Genomic DNA, 24,442 nt, shown 5'->3' with positions numbered 1-24,442 from the left:
TTAGTTTATGTTCAATATCCACTAATTTTCATAGAAATTCCATTTTATATCCCACACTTTTTACCATCCACAATCCACAGCCGCCGGGCTCAAACAAGTTGGCCCGAAGATCCCGGTCGCAACTCGGCATTTCGGCTAGTTGAGCTCACTTAGCCCTAGCTTTTGGCCAGTCGAGCTGCGAAGCTCAAGCCAGACGGTTGCCATTCGGAGTTTATTTTTCCCATGCGCCTGCGCGCATGTCCCAGCGATCGAGTGCCTCGAGACACCTGTGCTGCCCAGTGCGACACCTGTGCCATCAGTGCCAAGCTATCCGCCCTTTCCTGCCTTTCCCACAGACCGATCCCAAGGATACCACCGAATAGATTTGAGTGCCAAAAGCCCGACACGTAACTGCCGACTGGTGTGACGAAAGCGGGAGAGAGCAAAAGATAGTGGTGACGACGTAACCGTTACGCTTAAGTGCAGGCCACAGTTGCATTTGCCAATTTGCCCCATTTTGTGTGTCCGACTGAGCGTGAGTCAGAGTGAGTGCGGAGTGAGTGTTGCGGTGAGTGCCGGAGTGAGGTGTGAATATTCGCGATGCGTCCCACCGTCAGTGGCCGGGGTCGCCTTCTAATGGCCCTGCTGCTGCACTGCCTCGTGACTTTGGAGGTTTGCGGAAGAGCGGGCGCCTTTACGCTCCTCTCGCCCTTCAGCTACACGTCCCTGAGCTTCAAGAACCTTCTCAATTCGGTGTTACTGTCAAGCAACGCTAACCTGGCCGGTGTCGGACGTAATCTCAAGTCGGACGTCCTCGAAGATGCCTCCCTCATCACGGTGAGTTCTAGGATCGAGAGTCTTGTGGGATACGATGATGGAACTATTTAATTTATAACTTACTAAGCTGTACCCCTAATGGGTTGATGTACCAGAATTGTTGCCAAGTCAGAAACTGTTTCTGAAAACCTATTTCTAAGAATATCTAGAGCCTCATGTATTTGTGTTTTCTTGCCGGTTTTCATTTTGTTATTGTTACCATTTCTTGTAACTTTTCTTCGGGTCATAATCGCGTTATGCTCCGTTCTGTTATTTATTTTCGTTTGACAGTATTTTGTGTGTCAGAAAAATTAACGCTTTTCCCTACTCACCGTGAAAAGAAAGTTCTCGTTCTCGGGGTTCGTTGACTCGTAGAATTCACGTGCAACCCGAGAACTGTTAACGGCTTTATCTGAGTAGTCAGAGGGCACCTGGTAATGGTAATGGTCACCTGGCGTGATCAACTGCAGTTTCTGATGAATGCACCCCGTATGCTTCCCTTTGTTTTGCTTCTGGGCCGAGAGTGTAAGTGTAAGGGGGCAGGGTGGGATAGCACTGGTGTCGTAACTCGTGTACATTTCGTAGCCTTTTTATGGCGTTAATCATGTCTAACTTTAGTGTGTGAAATAACAATGTAGAGAGTACGTAACCGATGGATTTATTTCTAGAGTTGTGGCCAATTAAAAGGTTTACGAGCCTGCAGCTCGAGTGTGTAATAGTGCCGAAAGTTGACTTGTCATTATGCCACGAGAACTTTCATTAATAGATTAAACTCCAGTGATTTCCACTTTGGAGAAATCGATCCAAGCCGTCGGTCGACCAGTTCATAATTTTCAAGCCGAAGTACTAGACAACAATGGGCCGTCTTAGCCTTCGTCAAATATGTATCGAACACTATATGAGCATTTTATGGCAGGCACAGAAAATATAATTCGTTAAATTCGATCGCTTTTAGAATTGATGGGCGATCAGACCTTGAGCTCATTTACACCATTTTAAACCACGTGCCCAGCAATTAGATCAGCATTTTCATTGGCCGCCCGACGCGTCGCTAGTTCACACGATTGTTATTGTTACAGGTTTTCCTTGGGTTTTTCCCCACTTCCCAAAAAGGTACCCAAGGCCAGGAAATTTGCATTGGAGGCTGCCGCAGAAGTCATTTGAGGGATTCACACGATTTTGCCAGCCAAATATCAGTGATCACACAAAGCCAAAGATTACCCAATCGTTTTCGGGGTGGGGTCAACAAACAGATGGGCGAAAATGAACAAAGCCAATAAGAAACCGAGCCAGCGATAGAGTGGAGTGGCAGGGATTATTAGCAAGTGTTCGGCGTACAAGCTTATACATTTAGTGGTAATGTATGTGCAGAGCTGAAGCGATAACGTAACGTTATTTATGCGATATACGTGCAGGCCCAGAAACTAATAAAGGGAAACAGAAACACCGCCACATTTTGTCAACGGGCCGAAGCGGCGCAGTGACTTTTGGCTGGATCTTATGCAAAGTCATGGCTCGGCTTTTGAGCGCGTGTCTGCCATGTAACTAGATTCGAATCGGAATAAAGCCACCGAGCCTCGTCACAATTTCTGCACGTTGCCAAATTGCATAATCGAGGGGGGCTGGGAGATGGCTAGATACCAATTTTTTTATAAATAAACGACTGCAAGGGAACACCTTTTACGGCAAACAATAACAAATTGAAATTGTCAACGCCACACAATAATCAACGTGCAATTAGGCTAACCTGTCCACGTCCGTGGCGGTTGACTGACTTTGAAATATGGGTTAGCAGTTTGTGCACCTTCCTTCCACGTCCGCAGCTCCCTGCCACCCACCGGCTGGTCATCACCCACCTCCCAGCAGCACCTCCACCTCCCCTCTTTGCATCCAAACGAACTGCCAGCGAAGAAAGCCCGATGGCAGTGCCTCCCAATAATAAGGAAATAGTTCGACATTTGGCTTGGATTTGCCTTTTGCATAAAAAGGTTTCATTTTTGCCTTAATTTGAATTTAAATATTTCCGCATTGTCGTTTCTTTTGGGCCCAACGTGCCAGGATTGGCAAATGGCTGTCGTTTGTGGTGGCAGCAACTCACTATAATATTTAAATAAAATGAAAAATATTTACAAACTCTATGAAAATAACACTTACCTCATTTTGAACCTCCCTTGAGTTCAGCCTAGCATTCAAATCTTTCATTTTAATTTGCATAATTTAAAGTCATTGCTCCACTTGTTCCGCATCTCGAGAGAAGAGTTCAAATGTTATTAACCTCTAAGATTTTGATGTCATTAAAACGATGTCAGTCAGCGGTGTGGAGTGGCACAGAAAATGCAGCAGAAGACCTGTCGGCGAAGAAGACGATAAGACGACGGTTGGGGGGCAAAACTGGTTGGGGTCGCCGCCGATGACATCGAGACGTTTCGACCGGCAATCTTCATAATGAGTGTGATAAAAGTCGAAGTCAATATCAAGGTCAGTTACAAAATGAGCGATTGGGGCCCCGAGTGGAGATCCATCTATCCGTCGGACTTGAAAGTGGACTGTGCCTTTTTGAAGAAGCTAAGCCGCTGACAAGCTCACCTCAAGTTCGACCAGCAAAAGTGTTTTATGCAAATGAATCAAAGGCACGCCACAAAGCCACTACAACATCGCCCAAACGTTGACACTAAAAATTTGCATTGAATTTAAGAGGAATATAAAATATTGAAAAATCAGGCAAACGAAAACATGGAAGACCGTGCACACCCTTGATGCCATGCAATACTGGATGTACAGTGAACATTTAATAAACACGATTAAATTGATTAAATATTGTATTAAACAGTCAAATAAACATCACTGACGTAGCCTCCAAAATAATCTTTGTTTATGAACGTCTAACAAAGAAATAATAAAGATATTAGGTGTTTATTACTTCTTATGTCACTCTTTAACCAGCAAGAGTGTTAATAAATTTAAATCTTTACACTTTTTAACTTTCTAAAACCTAACAAAAGTGTCTTTTATTTAAAACTCACTTGGACAGTGTCCACTGTAAAAAATAAACACCCAAGTCTGTCAATTAGCATGGACACAAACCGGAGGCAGCCAAACACAGAAATTAGTGGGTCATGATGGGCATTATGATAATCGCGTCTCAAGACGATGTTGTAGGTGCTAATGAGGTTTTTGCAGCTCTTGGCCTAACGAATCAAAATGTTCAGTTAGTGAAACAGTAAAAATATAGAAAACAAACAATCCAAAAAACGTTCAAAAAAACTTCAAATGAAAAAAATGGCACCACTGAGAGACAGCCAAGCCACAATTCATTTTAACGTTGGCCCAGGTCGAAATCCGGACAGTCGAACATTTACTTTCCTGCTTTTTGTTTAGCTCTGTTTTTTATATTTTTGCCACTCTTATTTATTTAATTATAGTTTTTCCAGCAGGTTGTGCGCAATGTGTGCCTTTGCCTGGCCATTTGTTCGATTTATTTGCTGTGGCTGTGCATTGTATTCAAATTGGCGTTAAAACAAACATTTCAATATTTGTGCAATGCTTTGTTTGAACTTACTTTTGTCTTATTGTACGGCTTTATCGGTTTATTCAGCAAATGAGTTAATTCAGGTTCTGTAAATGGTGGCAAATCAATTTAATCAAATCAACGCAATTATGATCAACACTTCAATCAATGGCAGGGAGTCCCATTCGTAAAATATCAAAATATTTATATAATTTATTGGATTTTTTTTGCAACGCACATGCTGAGTTATTGTTTCTTGTCCCCCAGAGATAGGCATTGCTAAATTTTTATTACTGACCATTTGTCGACTTGGGGGGATTTCAAAACCTTTTTTTGTCGAGATTAGCCAACACGTACGGGGCGGAAAAATCCCGCGACCAGCCTAGCTGTTGCATTTCGTATTTTAAGCATCTTTGCAACGCCTGGTAGGCTCTGTTCCCCGCAAATATTGGCCAGCTGTGCTGCAAAGTGTGTCACGCCAAGAAAAACAAAAACTTCACCGAGTAGCATCGCCTCAGCATCTGTTGCAATTGGGGCCGGGCCAAGACGCTTTATGCGGCTTCTTCGCACCTCGTTCGTGCGTGTCGCTCATTCATTCTTTTTTTTTTTTTTGGGCCAGACCCCAGAAAACAAAAGGATTACGCAAGAGTAAAGCCAAGGAAATTGCCAAAAAAAAAAATAAATAAAAATCAAAATAAAAAATAAAGCAAATTTATGCTTAAACATTTGGCCAAATCGGCCGAAAACAAAACAAGAAAGAAACAGAGCAGGAAAAAACATTTCGTTGGCTTACTTTGCGTACCACTTCCTCATATTGTCCAACCAGCCGGCAAGTCAGTTGGCCAATTGCAGTGTTTGTATTATTTTCTGGCCATTCGCTGCCAAGGTTAATTAAAATGCCAGGTAGCTCTCTGGGAGAGACTCTATCGGCAGTTTACTCACTCCTCGGCGCGGTCGTTAGCCAGGTTTTGGATTTGTTTGTTTGGCCGTTTTCAAATTTGAGTAATCGCGTGTTTATAACTTAATTTAAGCAATTGTGTTACGAGTATTACGATTTTTTCTTCGGCCACCCACCGCCCACTACCCATTACCCATAGTGTAGGTTATATAATCTACAACTTATCAAAAGTATCACGGATTCCTGAAAAACCTATAAATTTATTCGCCAGCAGGAAGAAAAGTATGCTGTCATACAGTGCGTATGCTTGATACGTGACTGGGTTCAACTATGGGGACGGGACTTATAGAGGCAGCCGCGTGGGCTCTACGTCCAATAAAGCATTCCCAATGATCATCATCATGTTGCGTAGTTGTCAGATGTTTTGAAATACAGCGGTGTCAATAAAGAAATTTTATAAGGTTCTATGTCGTACTTGACACTAAAAATAGTTGGCTCGTCAAGATTCTCTGGAGATTCTTTTTGCATGATTTTCTGAGAGAAAATATTGCATTATTTAGTGGCCCTCCAGGCACAAGCAATTTATCCAGCCATTCTTGACCGCAACAGCTTGGCTGGCAACTTTATTAACTTGTTGATGCCACAAATTAAAATTCATTAGTTCCAAATGACTGTGGTTAAGGCCAGACGAATGCCTCCATGATGATGGGCGCTCTGGCGCTTTCTGGTGCTTTTCCACCTGAACTATGCAAATTAAAAGGGGCTGGGACGGGGGGGATTGTTGGCTAAAATGGAGAGGAAACTAAGAACAAGAGCTGGTGGAACACAGACAACTCAATTTCACACTGCCATGATTTGCACTTTCTTTTTCGGATTTCAACGCTTTTTTGTGCGTTCCCACAGCCCAAATTAATACGCAAATATGGATATCCATCGGAAACCCACACGGTGGTGACAAAGGACGGCTATATCCTGGAAATGCACCGCATTCCGAAGAAGGGCGCCCAGCCTGTTCTGCTGATGCACGGCATTCTGGACACGTCGGCCACCTGGGTACTGATGGGTCCCAAGTCCGGACTGGGTAAGTGAAGTCCACAGAAAATTGAAAAAAATGTTGTTTTAAGTCTAAACTCATTTCAAATCCGCCAGGATACATGCTATCCGACCTGGGCTACGATGTGTGGATGGGCAACTCCCGGGGCAACCGCTACTCAAAGAACCACACCAGCCTGAACAGCGACTACCAGGAATTCTGGGATTTCACCTTCCACGAGATGGGCAAATACGACCTGCCGGCCAACATCGACTACATCCTGAGCAAGACGGGCTACGAGCAGCTCCACTACATTGGCCACTCGCAGGGCACGGCCATCTTCTGGGTACTGTGCTCTGAGCAGCCCGCCTACACCCAGAAGATCACCTCGATGCACGCCCTGGCCCCCATTGCCTACATCCACGACATGAAGAGTCCCCTTTTCCGCACTCTTGTGCTTTTCCTGGACTTTCTGACGGTTAGTGGCGGTTTCGGGTCTTGTTTGAGGCACATTCATTTCCCATTTTCCATTTTACCATTTTCCATTTACCGTTTCGTGTTTTCCACGCCGTTCTGATGCTGTTTTTGTTGCAGGCCGCCACACGAATGCTGCGCATTACGGAATTCATGCCCAACACAAAATTCCTAGTGGACCACAGCCAGGTTGTGTGCCACGACAACGCCATGACGCAGGACGTGTGCTCGAATATCCTGTTTTTGGTAGCCGGCTACAACTCCGAACAGTTGAACAAAGTAAGCAAAAGCACTGAGCCAAAAATGAAGGCTTAAAAAGTAATGATTTTTCATCAATTAAGTAGGCCAAAGGGGCTAGAACCAAAAGGACAAAAATATATATATCTTATCACAGTTATTTCCTTAGGAAAACATACAAATTTTATAGAACTTTTCTCACAGTGCCTTAGGGAATGCGAATTGGATTGTATTTTGGGCATGTTTGGGCCACGATTTTGCGTGACTTGCTGAGCAGAAATGCTTCGATTTGGATTCGAAATTCACGTCCGCCGACTGTCCCTCCGATTGTCTTCATTAAGTTGGCACTTAATTAAGCTGCCTCGATTGCCGGTAGGGATAGTTTTGTGTTTGAGTTCAGGCTTCGCCCCGTTGCATTTTTGGGGGAAATTTTCGGGAACCCTGTAACCAGCTGCAAATGTGCCTCCATTTACTAATAAATGTGTGCCGCAAGCCAAATAAACACACGTTAATTCCGGGGAACAATTATCGACGGGTTAGGCCTAATATCGACCACACACTATCTTAATCCCCTACGCAGCCACGATGTTTGCATTAAATATGCTTAGCGCCCTGGCAAAACTTTGGCCGATAATCGACCACAAGATAAACACCCGCAGATTCAAAATTATGGCCTACAAAGTGCGGCTGGCTCAAATTACTTGAACAACATGCATGTGCAGCATTGGGGCAGGGCGGGGCTGAGGCCGGGGCTTTTGACCTGGTCTCTGGCATTGAATGCGTGTCATTTTCGATTGTGTCAATGGCCGCCAAGAGTGGGCGGTATCTTCTCGTTGTCCTCGCCAGCGTTGTTCAAAATTGGCATAATTAACTGGCCCGGCCTGTATGCCAAAGCACCGACAACAAGCGACAATGCATGCAAATTAGGCGCGATTCCCTCTCTGACCCGACACAACCCCCAACCTAAGCCCCAGGCCAATAGCTCTATCCCAATCCTTCCGCTCCTCTGGTAATGTGAATGGATATTGCCATGCTGGGAACACGTTACATGACTGGGGCATTGTTACATTGTGTTTGGAACAGGTGTAGGATACATGCTTGCATACTGTACACACGGGAAAAAGTTCTCCAGTTTTGAAAACCATAAACTTTACTCAAGACCATCCATTGTAAAGTAAAAAGGAACAACCTTTGAGTAAAAATATTAGGCAGCACCCATTTTTAAACACATTATCTAATTATTTATTTAAATATTTAAGATTTCTTGGGTAAAACCTACATCTGTAAGTGTGTTTCGCATTAAAATTCCTCAACGAATGTACCCATTGAAACCCTTGTAATATATTCTTTGATTTTCACCCAATCCGACAGACTATGCTACCTGTAATGCTGAGCCACACGCCTTCTGGCGCCTCCATCAAACAGCTGGAACACTTCGGGCAGCTAATGAAGTCTGGACACTTCCGCAAGTTCGACCGCGGCTATCTACGCAACCAGCTGGAGTACAACCGGATGACACCACCGGACTATGACCTATCCCGGGTGAAGGTACCAGTGGCGCTTTACTATTCAGTGAACGATCTGCTGGTGTCCACCACCGGAGTAGATCGGCTGGCCAGGGAGCTGCCCAACGTGATCGACAAGTATCTGGTGCCCATGGAGCGCTTCAATCACCTGGACTTCCTGTGGGCCATCGACGTGAAACCGCTGGTCTACAACAGGCTGGTGCGTAATGTACGTCGGGTGGAGAACCATCGGGCCAAGTTAACTGCCAACCTGGCCAACTATCTGGCCATGCAGCTACAACGTCAGCAGCTGCGCCAGCAGATGCAGCAACAAATGATGGAGGGCCTACCACCCAATGTGCACTTACCCCACGGTCTGGGGATGGAAATGATTGCCACTGCCACAGCGGCTGCTCCGCCTGCTACCACTCCTGCCACGCCTACAACAACGCCAATTCCTACGCCTTTGCCCACCTCCACTACAACGGAAGATGCCCTCGTGGATGACGATGATGAGATTCTGACCACCACCACTAGCTCCACCGAATCGTCGGCGTGACTCTGACAGCCTGGCGAAGTTCTTTTCGTTTAAATTCCATATGACTGTGATGACATTTTTAACAATTTACCGATCGCAGCATCGCCAGGACATCCAGCTGGAGAATCCTATCCGGTGCTTCCACTCAGGCACGCCCCGCCTAGAGGCGCAATCCATTCCCATGCATCCAACAATCATTTTCACACAGATCACCAATTTTGTTGTTCGGCAGCAAGTTTCGGTCAACTTTTTAACCAGAATCGTTGAAATCACCTTCTGTGCTACTCTTAATACTTTAATTTATGTGTACAAATTTACGAGTAATTTTAAATGTATTTTTACTTTTAATAAAAGATTTATTATAAGAATGAACATTTTTAATAGGACTTTCAATGATTTTTTATGAGTGTTCAGAATATGAGCAACATGGCGTATACTTAATACTATGAATACATGGGATTACGTATACTTAATATTTTTCAAATTTTATATTGAAAAAGCAGCATGCACTTAAGTAGAGTTTATTGTTACGTAATACTTACTCTATATATACTTAATATTTATATATATACTTATACTTAATATTACGTATACGTACCACTGGCGTATACTATAGAAAATTGGCAATTTGGCATACCATAATTTGAAATATGTGATCTTTGAACAATCTTCAGAAATAGAAAAATAATATTTTATAGTATGATCTGCTAAATACTATCCAGTCCTGCTATGAAGCGCATAAAAATAATATTGACTTAAAACCCATTTAAATGGCGACAATATAAAGTATGCAATGGTTTTTTGAATTAAGTTATCTCACCGCCTACTTCCATGCTTTTAATTATAAATTTAAAATGTTACATCGATAAATGAAATATTCTGCTGAAAATTTTGAACTTTAGAGGAGAAATACTAGCTGTGAGAATCACGTTTTCATTCTTCTGAAGAGAATTTAAGTGGAATAATGGAGGTGGTGGAGGAGGAAGATATTGGTGGAACAGCGGAGGTCTGGCAGCAAACAGCACCAACGCTTAATTGCGACTTAAAACGCAACTCATTTCGACAGCCAGGGTGCAAAACTTTATCCTAGCCTCAGCAGGAGTGCAAGCCGCAAAGACCAGCAAGGACACTAAGAGAAAAATACAATCAATTTTAATCATAAATTTTGGAAAATATAAGGGAGTACTTGAAAATGAAGTCAATATAAAGGTTAAACTATGATTCAAATACATAAATATACTTTTTAATGAGGCTCAATTTATTTGAAGTGCAAAACCAAGACTCCGGATCCGGACTGCGAAAACCGTAGAGCCTGCGGACCGCAGTTGTGCACTTGCAGCGACAACTTTAAGCCGCATGCCCAATGAATTGCCTTCATTTGTCGTCGTTTGGCGACATAAGGAGCGAATAGCGAAGAAAAACCCGGCTCGCCGAGTCTGCCCGTCTGTGTCTGTGTCCGTGGGCAAACTTACCGCGCGCACTGTTGCTGAATAAACACCCAAACACAAACAGTGGGTGGCTGCCAGATGGAGGTGGGGGACAAGGCCTGCATAAAAGTCACAACTTCCAGGTGATATTACCTCTGGGCTGCCAGCCAGCCGAAGGGAAATGAAAAATGCAGCTCCTGCTGGTGACTGACTTGCTGGCGACTAATTTCGAATTGCTTCCGCTCCATGAAGAAAATAGAGAATTGAAACTATCAGGTAAATTGTTTCCCTTAAAAAAAAAACAGGATTTTCAACTAATTTAACTTTTAAATTTAAAAGAATCCCTACTTTATCTTCAAATTTACCAAAAAAGAACTAGAATATCGGAAAATATATCCTTGTTCCTGAAAGCTTTTATTTAGTGCTGACATCTTTAAAGTTTTATATTATCCTTGTTGGCTTATCCTTCCTGCCAATGACAAACAAAAACAAAAACATTAACGAGAGAGCAGGATAACAAACATGCAACCGCAGTTGCAGGAGCACAACTGACACAAATTCAACTTTAATTTAAGTTTCCCCAGAGGATGCTGTTCGTGTGAAAGAGAGATGATGAGAGAGGGTGAGGGCTCCCTTGCACATTTTACCGCTAAGCTATGGGAGCCCACATGTTTACACATTGCTTTTAACTAACTTTGACAGAATGCCCCAGCCCTCTATCGCCATCTCACTTGCCCCCGTCTATCTTTCCGACAACTGTCATTTTTTGCCGTTGCTCCTGCTCACCTACTGCGTTTGCTCTTAATTTGCCTTTACAGTATCAGTACGAACAACTGATTTGTTAGAGCTCCGCCCCCTTTCGCCTTTCTCTGTGCTCGCCTGTTTCTTTTTCTCGTGTAAACAAGACATTAAGTACAACAAAATAATTAAAGTCAATTAGTGGCTCTTGCCTCTGAAGCAAGCTGTCTCTATCCATCCCGGTCTGTCTCTTTCTCCTTTCTTCCGTCTAAGCTTTTAGTCCCTTGCCTTTCGCCCGAGTTGTTGTTGTTGATTTAGTTTTGGCTTATAATGAAATTGTGGGTCTTCTCCAGTGGCTGTCATTAGCGTCATAGAGGAGGCAATATCCACACATGGTTATTTATTAAGGAAAACTTTAGCTTTTCCGGGCAAGGATCCAGGTTCTTTAATATGCACGAATTCCTGAAAAACTAGCTACCTCCTTAAATATCAAATTTAAATTATCAAAAATATTTGGAATAATTGTCTTTCACAAAATATTTATTTAAGCTTTCATAACTTTCATAACTGAAATACACTTTTTGTAAAATTAAAAATCAATGTATCTCTGTCAACACAATAGTCACCAATTAACTGAAGCCTTTTAATTAAGGATTATTACATTTGCATCCATTCAGCATGGATAACTGATATACAAAAGTATTCGGATTTCATAATTGAATTTTCAGAAAAAGCCAAAGACAATGCCCAATAATATTATTTCTGCCGCATTTTTCATTTGAAAATAAAACATTAATATGAATTTTTTAATACAATTACAATGAACTTTTCGAGTTCCTTACTTCTATTGTTGCGTTTCGGTAACAATAGCGGCTTAAATCCTCGGCTGCAATTGAAATTAAAAATATAAAGAGTTGCAGAGTTTCAAGTTCCCTGGTCTGAAGGGCCATTCATTCATAAACAGAAGTGAAACATGCGCCCCCAAAAGGGACTTTTGTGAGGCGATGAACAAAGTTTCCTGAAATTGATTTCGAGGCAAAAATGATGAAAAAACAATGTTCGAATTTGCAATTCTCATGCATACATACATTTTCCGCCCCACACCCAATTGATTGATTTGGCTCTGGATTCGGTCTTCGGGAATTTGCATTTCCATTCGAAGTAATTTAGAAATAAACATTAGCATCGGAAGCCAATGAAGCGGCCGTAATCGTTAAGCAATAAAGTGCCACGCCCCATGGACAAATTGCCACTGGCGACACTTCAAAGTCCGAGGGAGACGAGAAGGAAAATTACATTTGTACGAAACGAATTTGCATGCGAAATGTTTCCCTAATGATTTTCCAAAGCATTAAAACTCGATCCAAGTTTGATGAGTGAAGTCCTTCCCCTTATATCGGAGTGGCAGCTTATTTCGTTCGGTATTTAAATTACACTTCCTCCCTGGCCAAATGAAAGGCGCTTACAAATTTGATTTTAGCCGGCCAGCACTTTAATAATAATGATTTCAAGTTACTTCCAGCAGCCAGCCTGCTAATGACTTCTCCTTCAAGGAGCTTACTCGGCCCACAGGGCGTATGATTAATACTTTGTTTACACTTGAAGTAGCCGTCGCCGCCGAGGAAAATTGAATCCTCAATTCATCACCTTCCCTCGCAGCGGCGCTCACGGGTTTCAAAATTTTGCATAAATATTTTAGGAAAGTGCTGAGAGCCAGCCATTCATCTCCATCATCAGTTTAACAAACTAATTTGCTTGCCAAAAAGTCCTCCTCGAGAGCATTTTATAAGTCATATTTACGCTGGCCGGCTGCCAAGTGGCCTTTGTGTCCGGCATCCTGACGGCGGGAGCTCAATTTAAGTGAGTGCCAGGAGCCTTCGACGTTCCGGCCCTAATGATGTTATTGAAGTTGACTCAAGGTGTTTGCCGGGGCCTTCGCAGGCTGTCAGGACTTGAAGTCGCAACAAAAACCAATCATTAGATAAATCATATTGCCATCTACACGCCCACCCCAACCCCCACAGAGAACCCAGAGTCGTTTACTGATTTCGCAACTGAATATTTTTCGCTGAACTCGACAGAAAGTGAAATCTGCACCACACAGGGGTTATCTTTATCAGTAACCAAAGTATTTTAATGTGAGTTACAGGATAAAAACAAAAACTGAAGTACTACAATTTTATAAGAAATGAAGTAAATAGAGATTCCAAGAAACACATTTTCTATCAAAGAGAACAGAAGCCTGCAGTTTATGTTAGACAGACCTCACTGTAGTTCAATAGTTGAATAGTTCATTGTTATTACTCTGATAGTTGGGAGACGTTATGGCCCATATCGCCGTTGGTGGTGGCAGGGTGTCAACATCTTCTTGGCCACGTCCCGAAGACATTTTCTGTTGAGTTGACATAAAACTTCTTCGAACGGTCAACCATATTTATGTTGTTGTCCAAGTTGACCGCTAAACGAGAGTTTTGTGTTCGCTTTTCTGGTTCGATAAGGACTAATTATGAAAGTTCTTCTTTGCAATTTGTAAAATTATATGTTTGGGGAATCAATTTGCGGTCTGGAAGGTCGGGGAAACTCGTTCATTCATTTAATAGAAACTGTGACCGGAAAGATAAGCGTAAGGCAAGGAAGTTGATTGAAATTTCAAATGAAATTGGTCAGAAAATAGCAACATTGAATATAATAAGGCTAACTCTGGAATTCCGTTGGCATTCCGATGACTCATACTCAAGGGTAATACAATGAGACTCACAACAAACTCAACTGGGCAAAAACCAGAGAGGCTCTTGGCTTTTATGGTAAATGTCAAACACTCACAATATTAGCATGAAATTAAACAGAAAAGTAAAATGGAGCAAATCATACACACAACCTAATAACAATAATTTAAAATTCAGATTTTAAGTCGACCGGAAATAGACAAGAGGATTAATTCCGCTTTTTACAATAAATTAATAATCTGATACTAAAACTGGATTATTTCACAGTTGGGATCTTAAATATTTTAAAGTGTTAATAACCAGTTTTCATTTCGTGTTGTGAATCATAATTGTAGATAATAAATTTCCTCAAAAATTTATTCACTGTATACAATTCTTTTATTGAAAAACAATATTTTTTTTGAGGAAAAGTGCTTCTATTGAGTTTACATTGCAAATACCGATCTCAAGTTACTGCTCAAATAGTCGGAAAGTCGTAAACAATAATGTGTTGCAGTTTATTCTAAACATTCCTAAACAAACTCGAATTTCCAACTATCATTCCAACTTGGTCCAATTTTTTTTATGCCAGGCCAATAAAGTGTCTGAAAGAGCCCAAAAGTGGTTCTGATTGAATTAGTTTAGTTTAATTTTAATAGCTATATGAGAGAGCCGTAGCAAGCCGTTGGATAACCGCGAATTATGAGAGGCCATCGAGTTGTAACCAACTAATTGCCATACCAGAAAGCCGGTTTGCCACTTCGGGCCAAACCGAAACGAGCCACGGCATCGAAAAGCAAAATCAATATCAGAGGTGAGCAGAGGTGAGTGCGTTGAAAGTGAAATTGAACTGGAGATGGGGAAGTGCCATTTAAAAGATGTTTCTGGGCCAAGTGCGCGTCGCCTTGTGTTCACCTGTATGCCGCTCTGGCCCACCTGCTATTATTACTTAAAAAATGCCAAACCTGAGGAGCCGAGCAGCTGTGCCTGCAGCTGAGCCGCCAGTAACCCATTCGGAAACCCAAGCCCAAAAACCCAAGCCGGGAACAGTTTTCAAACGCCTTAAAAGCTCGAGTTGGAGCTGCAAACGGTTTAGTTCCTCGCCGCAAACAAAACTAGTCACAACAGCGTGGAGCGGAAGACATCAGTCGCGAGTGAACCAGTTGATAGTCTCACATATACTGGCTAAGGTAGTGAAACACCAAAAAAAAATGCACCCATAAGAGTAATATCCAAAATTGTTTAAAGAAAATGACATATGCAAGAGATATAAAATAATGTGGCATCGCACACAAAAAAGTGCAAGTGATTTCCGGTTCCCGAGACACTAGAAATACATACATATATTAGCAAGAAGACAGAAAAATTTATTTCAAATCTGAAAAACATAGTTTTTGAAAAAAATAATGCACAAGTTGGATGAATTCTTGAAGATATTTTTACAATATATTTTTTTAATAACAAAATTTTAATCTTAGTGCTTATTTCTTAAAATTCAATGATCATAAATTAAAAAAACGTCAACGAAACTTCCTAACTAAAATATTTAATCGTTGTTTTAATAAAAATGTATAATATTTAATCGTTTAAAATATATTTTTCTCTGCAGAAAAGAGCCAGAAATATTTATTTACAGAGCACCAGCTACCCAGAAAGCTTTTCGAGACAGGAGCAAGTTTTTCTGAGGTGCCCAAGTGAACGCAGCTTTCAGCGAGTTGAAACCACACTTGATCGATTCATTGCCACAGAGCCACTGAACCGCCTCGCATTCCGCGAATACTCGTACCAAAAAAGTAAAAGAATAATATAAAATAAAGCACCACCGAAAATGCTGCGAACCATCACTATACTACTGCTGATTGCGGTGACCATCAATGCAAAGGCCGTAAATGTACCACAGCGAGCCAAGGCAAATTTCCCTAATCCAGTTTCTTTTCTTGAACCTGACTTTGAAGAAGCCAGCCCGACTCCGTTAGACGAGGAATCAACCTTCAGGTCCTTGCCGACTGCAACTGTTACCTTGGGCGTGGATTCGGATGAGATTGTGATGACCAGTCCGGAAGGTGAGGCCTTCACCGAAGGCTTTCCCGCTGGCACTACGGAGGAGCCGCTTCCGGAGTCAGTGATAAATCAGCTGGAGATGGAACGGGCACAGGAGGCCAAAAAGAAGGCAACTCCCGAGGAGTCTGAAATGGAGGCAGAAACTGAGGCGACTGAGCCACCAACCACAACTGATACTCCCAAACCACCAACCACTACTGAGACACCCAAAGTCACCGAAAAACGTTTCAAGTTCGGTGCCACTACATTGCCACCTTTCTTTACCACTACCACCACCTTGGCTACAACCATAAAACCGCTGGAGACCACCACCTTCACCTCCAATACTGAAGAAACTACACAAATTCCGAGCCAGGACCAGACAATTAGAAACTACTTTGAGCGCAGAGAGGGAGTGGCCGAGGGAGATCTTCTAATGGCAGAGAATCGCATGGCCACCACCACAGAAGCTGTAGAGGATACCACCATTCTTCCCAACGATCTATCATTGTTTGCGACAACCTTGGCCAATCTAGTGGACGATTCCACATCTCCTAAAGAGGAGCAAAATGAGCCCGTAGTAGAAACGACTCTCACGCCGCTCTTCCGATTTGCTTTAAATGCTGAGGCTACCACAGTCCAGCCGGAAATCAAAGAAGAAAAAGCCACCACAGTGCCATCTGAACAGGAGACCACAGGTTGGTTAAATGGGAAATTTCTCAATTACAAGTGTACTTATTAATTTATACGTATTACTTGCAGAGTTACAGGCCTCCACCCAACCCCAAGAAACCACAACAGAGCCGGCGGAGATCACAAGCCCCGCTGCAATTACTGAACCCGCCCCACTGACCGCTAAGGAAGAGCCACAGTTAAGTGCCCATCCAGAAGCCACCACATATGGCCCGGAGTCGACAACCACAACGGCAGCGACGACAACTGCAACGGCAGCGGCAACAACCACTACCATAACCACTGTGGCTCCACAAACAATAGCCACCACCACAACGCCCCGCCCTATTCTAACGCGAGCTCCTCGAGTAGAGAGAATCTTCAATTCGGACGGAGTGGAGGTGCTCTACGGTTACTCGTCGGTGGTCCGGACAAACCGCTCATGATGCTGAGCAGTGCCACCGAGAATGCGACCTTGTCAAGGTCGGACAGCTTGCCATAATGCGGAGTCACAATGCGGAGACATTGAGCGATTGATGCTCAGTTCGATTTAGGCAATTTTCAATTCTAAACGAGTTATAAGCAAAAATATTTAAATATCATTCGTCGGTCCCAAGCACAGTGTGATAAACCAAAAAACGTAACGTTCAACATACTACAAGACACCACAATAATATTGTGCAAAATTGTGACCAGTCTGCCAAATGACAAAGAAATGCTGGAGGTAAACGATTTTATAAATTATAAATAAAACATGAACACCCATGTTCCGTTTTCTGTTTGTTTCGACGATTGCAAAAAGCCTTAGTGGGTCTCCCAAATATTACACAATATTGGATCATTGAAACGATCACCGATGAATGCGATCGGATGTGTTTAGGGTATTCTAGGGCATTATCATTTCTCCTACACCTTTAAAGAGTATTCACCTCTTGTATGGTAAATCTATTGAATGTGATTCATTTTGGTTGATCATTAAAACAGCGCACCCAAGAAATCAAGAAAACCACAAACACAGACACTCGGCAACCCACAAGCCGATCGCTGCCCACCTGCGTTCGAACAAATATATGAAAACCGTCAAGAGTTGTCGTCATACATTTTTGGGCTTTTATGTTCCGGCATGGATCCAGCCAAAATGAACGGACAGCCAGACAGGCGGACACGTGGATAGCCAGGCTGACTGGTCCGGTCGGGCCTGGTCGGGTGATTCGGACCGAATCTGGACGCCTGGAAGATTATTCATTCATTCATCGATTTGGCAAAAACTTTTAAGGGGCCCAGGGCTTTCGGAATTTAGCAATGGGTATCGCGTTCGCTTCAGTGTACTCTCGCTGGAATTTGAAAGCATTCGGACTATAAAACAAACACATAGCGCTAATTTCCATTTGAACTTGAGACTGGATCAGGCGCTAAACTGCATGTTGAATGTGATTCGAATGAATGCGGATTGAAGGTTTTGGCTATACGGGTTTTTTTGGGCTGGTCAATTTTTGTTTATTTATTTACCAGGCTGGGTAACTGTGCTGTGCGTGTGCTGGACAACCTGGGATGAACACAGTTAGAATTAGAGTTAGAGAGTTAGTCATTCAAAAAGTTGACAAGCTGGAAGGTTTTACATTAATTTGTATCAAGGATAAATACATAGAGTATTTCTTTTGTATTGTGAATTGAAACATAGAAAATCTTCGTTTTACATATAATATATATATTATATATATTCACTGAATAATTTCTTGCAATTTTTCATAATTTATTTTTCTAAGCATGGATTTTTATAAAGTTTAAAACTCGTGCTTAAGTATAAGCCGAGTTTCATTTCAAACTATTTAAGCTTTCAAACAAAAATCTCTTGATTAATAAGCCAGCCAAAAACTATGCAGTCATATTTATAACTCTTTTAATAAAAGCATTTTTTTTAATTTTTGTTTTATTCTGACTCATTATTTTCAAGTTTAAAAACAATTGTATTTTCAATAATTAAAAACAGGAAAATCAATGTAATATATCTTACCTAACCACTTGAAGTATTGGGTGGTAAGCTGAATCAAAAGTCTCCTTTTTAAAACCAGTTTTTTATAATTTACCAAAACATATAAAATATCAAGACGAAATTAGAATATAACTGTTTTCGAAACAATTAAAAATTCAAATTCTGTTCTTTGTTTGTCAAGAGCCGGAAAAAAAGATAAATAAATAGGAACTTTAGATTTGGGTATAAAAGAAATTGAAGTCACTTACATTTCATAAAAATCTCAAACGATGAAGTTCTTTGCTCTGTGCGTTTTCACAATCTTTGCTCTATTGGCTGCCCAGTTCACTCCTGGACAATGTCACGGACGTAGATTTGGGGGTTATGGAGGCCTTGGCGGATATGGTGGACCTGGTGGATACGCAGGCTTTGGTGGACCCTATGGCGGCTATGGAGGAGCTCCTGGAGGATATGGAGGCTATGGAGGAGCTCCTGGAGGATATGGTGGCGCAAATGCGCAAGCTAGTGCTCAGGCCAGTGCCACCAGCGACGGATACGGTGGTTATGGAAAATAATCCTTGACACTTTTGAAATTATAAGTTCATTTAAAATAAAGTAGTGTATTGATATAAACCAAATAAAGTAAAACAAATAATGACTAATGTCTAAAAAAGTATTTTGATTTGTAGGACGAAAACACAAAAAATAAGCCACTTAAAAATTTTAAACATTTATTGGAACAGAAAATATGGCCTCAAGAAAATGGGGACGCCAATATGACCCCCTGAGAAGGCTATAACTTGGCCAATTTCCATCCGATGCTTAAGCGGAATACCTTAAACGATTTGTAGATCGATTCTCCCTCGATCTGCATCAAAACCTAAGAACAAAATATTTTTTAGATTTTTCGTCAAATTTTCTGGGCTATCCCCTTCAAAATGGGGAAAGTGCATGGGGAGGCCAATATGACCCCCTGCGACGGCTATATCTTGGCCAATTTCCATCCGATTCTTAAGCGGAATTCTTAAACGATTTGTAGATCGATTCTCCATCGATCTGCATCAAAACCTAAGCACAAAATATTTTGTAGATTTTTCGTCAAATTTTCTGGGCTATCCCCTTCAAAATAGGGAAAATGCATGGGGTGGCCAATATGACCCCCTGCGAGGGCTATATCTTGGTCAATTTTCATCCGATTCTCGAGCGGAATACCTTAAACGGTTTGTAGATCGATTCTCCCTCGATCTGCATCAAAACCTAAGAAAAAAATATTTTTTAGATTTTTCGTCAAATTTTCTGGGCTATCCCCTTCAAAATGGGGATAGTGCATGGGGAGGCCAATATGACCTCCTGTGAGGGCTATATCTTGGCCAATTTCCATCCGATTCTTAAGCGGAATACCTTAAACGATTTGTAGATCGATTCTCCATCGATCTGCACAAAAATCTAGAAACAAAATATTTTTTAGATTTTTCGTCAAGTTTTCCCCTTCAAAATTTCTACAATGCCACTAGGAGCCACTTAGAAAGCCCTATCGTTTCCAATATTCATCCGATTATTCAGCGGTCCTCTTTTAAATTGTTGGGGAGGACTTTATGGCATCCAGGAAAGGTCATATCTGGGAAATTAACATTCGATTCTTAAACTTGCGAACTTCAGTTGTGTTTGATTGTATTCTAGGTCCTTGATCACCCAATTTTCTCCCTAATATTGTCCTGGTGAATCGAACTGTGAAAAAAGCGTCTATATGAAAGTGCAACTTCAAGAATAGATTTTAGTTTAGCCCATAAATAGGCTTCGTTCGAATGCTTTTGATGGTGAAATTAACCCAAGACAACCAGTTTTCTTGTGGTAATACATACTCTAGTATATTAGCACAAAAAATATAAAACGTCACGCGTTTCTAATATATGTCTAATTTGTGTGCTAAACGGAACCCCCCGTATATACAATGAGAATTAAACCTCATAAAAATTTTAAATAATAAAAAATAAATTAAAACGAGTCTGATCCACCTGTTGAGTCGGCTTGTATAAAAGAGGCTGGCACACGTTCAGAGTCATCGAAATCTCGAAACGATGAAGTTCCTGGCTCTCTGCATGTTCCTGCTCTTCGCTCTGGTGGCCGTACAGGCTGCTCCCGGACGTGGATTTGGTCACGGTGGTGGCGGCGGCGCATACGGTCCTGGTGGTGGCGGCGCATACGGTCCTGGTGGTGGCGGCGGTGCCTCTGCTAATGCCAACGCAAACGCTCAGGCCACTGCCAATGGCTATGGAGGACCAGCTTCGGCCGTTGCTAATGCTAATGCTAATGCAGGAGGCGGTGGTGGCGGTCGTCACCAAATCGGCTAATCGGTTTGTGTCAACGAGGACTTGAATATGGAAATCCAATAGATTAAATAAAAAAGGAGGCACGTCTTCTGACGGGCCTTCTTTATTCTAACGACGCCCACAAAATGTTCAAATAAACTTATGTTTACGGAAACAAAAGCTTGTTTTTTTATTTTCATTAGACGAGGAGCGGGTTTCACATGAATTTTTTTGCTTAAATTGAAAATTATGCGACATTAATGGATTTATCAAAGGCGAACCCTTATAGGCTCCTCGAAGGAGCAGTTCTTATACATATGGCCATTAAAAAAGCTAAAAAAAATAAGTTCATATATGATAAATATTAATGAGCTGGCATAACGTTTCAGTATTAAGCTTTTTGTAGTTAGCTTTAATTAAAGAAACTCCACCAATAAGTAGTAAGTAGTAATCTCGAGAAATAAATATATGCATATAAACATAAATTCTGCTGAAAAACATTCAAAGAAAATAAAATATTGCTGCATAATTAGTTAAAACATCACAATTAGTTTCTCTTCGTATAATTTCAGAATAATTTAAAAACGATGTGACGTCAATCGAAATTTTGAAAAGATCCTAAAAAGCCGCTACATTTATCTTATTAAAAATGGCCATCTGTCTGCTTTCAACAGTAGCCACATTTTGGCAAGGAACAGGTTTTTTTTGACATATTTATGGCTTTGATTTGTTAAGATTATTTCCATTCTGTTTGTATATTTGAATCATTTGTTTAAGCATTATAGGTGTATTCTTTAAAAAGTTTATGATAATCGAAAAGAATAGAAAGTAGACCAAGCATACAAATTCGAATTAATTTTAAATTACAAAACAATAAACACTAAAATAGAGTTACAAAGTAAATGAAATGTATCTTGCATATTGCGAATCAAAACAAGCTAGATAAAATAATTAAAAACTGGTATTTTTTATACAGATGCAAAATTTATGCAAAATAAGATTAAAGACTAATTTTTTGGTGAAATTTCCAATGAATGCATTATGTCAAGTTTTCGAATGATGGCATTAAGTATTCTAACAAATAAAGATCTAATGGATCACGAACTGAATGCGTGTCAGAAAACTGGTTTCATTTGGGCAAATGGAAATTGCAATTGACTTTAGACAACAATAGATAAAATAAGACTCCTACATATTTTTTAAAAATTTTTTAGTAATTCCATAATTTAAAAAACTAAAAGAAAAAAAACGCAACGATTTCAAAATAAATCTTTGTTGAATATTTGTTCCTGAAATTATTTTAAATTTTTTTAAGATTTAAAGACTAGCTTAAGTTTTTCATGTTTTTATTTTTTATAAATATTAAAAAACTAGTTTGCAAGAAAAATTCGTACTATCGTTATTTATTTTCCGAATGCATTGGCGGTGGCGCTAGCATTGGCGTTAGCCTCACCTCCCCGGCTATTAGCGTTGGCGTTAGCATTAGCATTAGCATTTCCACCTCCAAATCCGTTTCCTTCAGCGTTGGCGACGGCGTTAGCATTTGCCTCGGATTTTCCTCCTCCGAATCCTCCAGGACCTCCGAATCCACCTTGGCCTCCGAATCCACCTTGGCCTCCGAATCCACCTTGATTACCAGGACCTCCGAATCCACCTGGTCCACCAGGGCCTCCGAATCCACCTGGACCACCAGGGCGGCCACCTGGGCCTCCGAATCCACCTTGGCCTCCGAATCCACCTTGGCCTCCGAATCCACCTGGACCTCCAAATCCACCTGGACCTCCAAATCCACCTTCGCTCTGGGCGTTGGCATTAGCGTTGGCGTTGGCATTGCCTCCTCCGAACTGGGGTGCAGCGGTGGCCAAAGCCAGGATCACAGCGAGAACTACGAAGACCTTCATGATTGTTCAAAGTAACTGAACTAACTTAACTAAAATAGCCGCAGGGCCGGGCTTTTATATATTAGGCAGACGGCCGGCAGACGCCAAAAAGTTGGGAGTCAAAAAAAATTAGCATACAAACAATAGTCATTGCCGAAAAAAACCTCAGATCTGGGGGACCTGGGCAAAGCCAGATGTGGCTAGAGAGAGATACATGTGTGTATGTATGTTACAAATAGATATACAAAAAGATATATAAGTAGATAAAGATAAAGATTGACAGAGACAGAAATATAATCAAATGCAATGGCTTAGAGGAAAGTTTGCAAATGTCTTTAGACCAACACGAGCCGTTTTCGTTTGGTTTCCTATGGAACCGGTTTCCTGCTATCAATATTTAAGTGATTATTAATATTTGTGTTTGTATTTCATTAAACCATTATTTTTTTTGGCTCCGTCAGCCAGACGGGAAACGATGCTACGCCCGTTAATTATCATGGCGTTTTCCTAGATACTGCACATACATATGTACATATATAATTGGAAATAATATTATATATAGATTTATATTTGTAGTTTAAACTATTTATTCTCATCATTTTTATTTTGTACTTTTTTGATTCCGCTGTTCCGAATTTCATCAAAATTATCACAATTTACAATGTTTTGACTATGAAAAAACTGAATTTCACTATTCTCTTTATAAAAGTAAAGTATTTTTGCCATATTTCAAATTAGATTACAATTCTTCTGTAAAAAATTCTTTTGTAAAAAAATGCTTTAATCTTGTAAGTTTTCTTTCTTTGGCATTAACTATATTAAAATACAAAATTTTTAATTAAAAAAAATGAATTTGGAATCACTTTGAAAGTATCTCATGTGCCAAAAATTTTTTCCAGTACATTTGTTTTAATATTCAATACGATTTTGAAATGAGTTACATCTGGTTTATGTTAACACATTTTATAGCGCTTCCTTGTCCTACTATCAATTCCAATTTATTCCATTCTACAAACGAATATGTTTTTTTATTTTTTTTTTTTTTTTATATCATATTTTCGTATTTCTAATTTAGCGCCACACAAGCCCCTATAAAATTAACATACTTCTTAGGTATTGAAAGAAGTTTTTTTTTGAAACCAAACTATATCTGAAATGCAAATTAATTGAGCTTGCGGGATGGCGAATTACAAATTATAATTTAAACGGTGGACGTGCGGTGGGTCTGGTAAAAAAAAAGCAAAGAGAGCTATCCCAATTCAAAGCCCTTAAATTTTTAATCAGGTTTTACTCTCGGTAATCATAAGTTATAAGGATATATTGTGCTCCTTGACATACACATAGGTATCATAGAGAAGTAATGGTTTTCGACTCCATAAACTACATATGTACAGCTGCGGTCAAAACTATACAAGTAGGGCCAAACAAAGAAGAAAACATGTTTTTGTTACCTAAAATAATTAATTTTATTATTCACTTCATTACGATAGCTTTACTATTTTCTAAAAAGTAACAATACATGCATCGTTATAGTACCCTGACAAAACCAAATTTTAAACGAATTTTTAATAGCCAGTCACCATAATCTTGTTAAAGCACTCAAAATATTTTTTACAGGAAGTAAGCTTTCCGCCATAATTAGTCGATATTCCAGGTCATTTATGATATTGAGGATCCTGGTGATTGCGTGAATCTTATTGTGAGAAAAGGA

At 40.8% G+C, this 24,442-nt stretch overlaps 4 protein-coding genes across 5 annotated transcripts; 3 read left to right on the top strand and 1 right to left on the bottom strand.

Annotated features, from left to right (window-relative positions):
• Window positions 1-139: 139 nt before the first annotated feature.
• On the top strand, window positions 140-9,360 carry LOC6498619 (lipase 3). The gene is made up of 5 exons (XM_001963130.4): window positions 140-816; window positions 6,105-6,282; window positions 6,351-6,712; window positions 6,829-6,987; window positions 8,317-9,360. Exons 1-5 carry the CDS (start codon window positions 580-582, stop codon window positions 9,007-9,009), a joined length of 1,629 nt encoding a protein of 542 aa, XP_001963166.2. The 5' UTR covers window positions 140-579; the 3' UTR covers window positions 9,010-9,360.
• A 1,207-nt stretch (window positions 9,361-10,567) lies between these two features.
• Window positions 10,568-17,337, top strand: LOC26514519 (mucin-5AC). Of its 2 annotated transcripts, none has more exons than XM_044716143.1 (3): window positions 10,568-10,691; window positions 15,468-16,596; window positions 16,661-17,337. In XM_044716143.1, exons 2-3 carry the CDS (start codon window positions 15,687-15,689, stop codon window positions 17,014-17,016), a joined length of 1,266 nt encoding a protein of 421 aa, XP_044572078.1. In that variant the 5' UTR covers window positions 10,568-10,691; window positions 15,468-15,686; the 3' UTR covers window positions 17,017-17,337. The 2 variants fall into 2 exon arrangements, with proteins under 2 accessions (XP_044572078.1, XP_014762205.2); XM_014906719.3 differs by lacking the exon at window positions 10,568-10,691 and adding an exon at window positions 14,941-15,048.
• Window positions 17,338-20,475: 3,138 nt separating this feature from the next.
• Window positions 20,476-21,031, top strand: LOC6498622 (putative glycine-rich cell wall structural protein 1). The gene has a single exon (XM_001963133.4). It carries the CDS (start codon window positions 20,621-20,623, stop codon window positions 20,891-20,893), a length of 273 nt encoding a protein of 90 aa, XP_001963169.1. The 5' UTR covers window positions 20,476-20,620; the 3' UTR covers window positions 20,894-21,031.
• A 1,149-nt stretch (window positions 21,032-22,180) lies between these two features.
• On the bottom strand, window positions 22,181-22,813 carry LOC116656036 (WW domain-containing protein C660.06-like). The gene has a single exon (XM_032455246.1). It carries the CDS (start codon window positions 22,750-22,752, stop codon window positions 22,255-22,257), a length of 498 nt encoding a protein of 165 aa, XP_032311137.1. The 5' UTR covers window positions 22,753-22,813; the 3' UTR covers window positions 22,181-22,254.
• Between the last annotated feature and the right edge of the window lie 1,629 nt (window positions 22,814-24,442).

The sequence above is a fragment of the Drosophila ananassae genome, chromosome 3R (assembly GCF_017639315.1).
Source record: "Drosophila ananassae strain 14024-0371.13 chromosome 3R, ASM1763931v2, whole genome shotgun sequence".
NCBI classification, from domain to species: Eukaryota; Metazoa; Arthropoda; class Insecta; order Diptera; family Drosophilidae; genus Drosophila; species Drosophila ananassae.
Note: the sequence above shows the minus strand (reverse complement) of the source record. Positions and strands in the feature narration are given on the sequence as shown.

What these genes read in the sequence shown, in the direction of transcription:
- LOC26514519 (XM_044716143.1), top strand. Translation starts at nt 15,687, where the DNA reads ATGCTGCGAACCATCACTATACTACTGCTGATTGCGGTGACCATCAAT. An exon ending in ATCTGAACAGGAGACCACAG is followed by an intron (nt 16,597 to 16,660) that starts GTTGGTTAAATG and finishes TATTACTTGCAG; the next exon opens with AGTTACAGGCCTCCACCCAA.
- LOC6498622 (XM_001963133.4), top strand. Translation starts at nt 20,621, where the DNA reads ATGAAGTTCCTGGCTCTCTGCATGTTCCTGCTCTTCGCTCTGGTGGCC.
- LOC6498619 (XM_001963130.4), top strand. Translation starts at nt 580, where the DNA reads ATGCGTCCCACCGTCAGTGGCCGGGGTCGCCTTCTAATGGCCCTGCTG. An exon ending in GGGTCCCAAGTCCGGACTGG is followed by an intron (nt 6,283 to 6,350) that starts GTAAGTGAAGTC and finishes CAAATCCGCCAG; the next exon opens with GATACATGCTATCCGACCTG. An exon ending in ACTCCGAACAGTTGAACAAA is followed by an intron (nt 6,988 to 8,316) that starts GTAAGCAAAAGC and finishes CCAATCCGACAG; the next exon opens with ACTATGCTACCTGTAATGCT.
- LOC116656036 (XM_032455246.1), bottom strand. Translation starts at nt 22,752, where the DNA reads ATGAAGGTCTTCGTAGTTCTCGCTGTGATCCTGGCTTTGGCCACCGCT.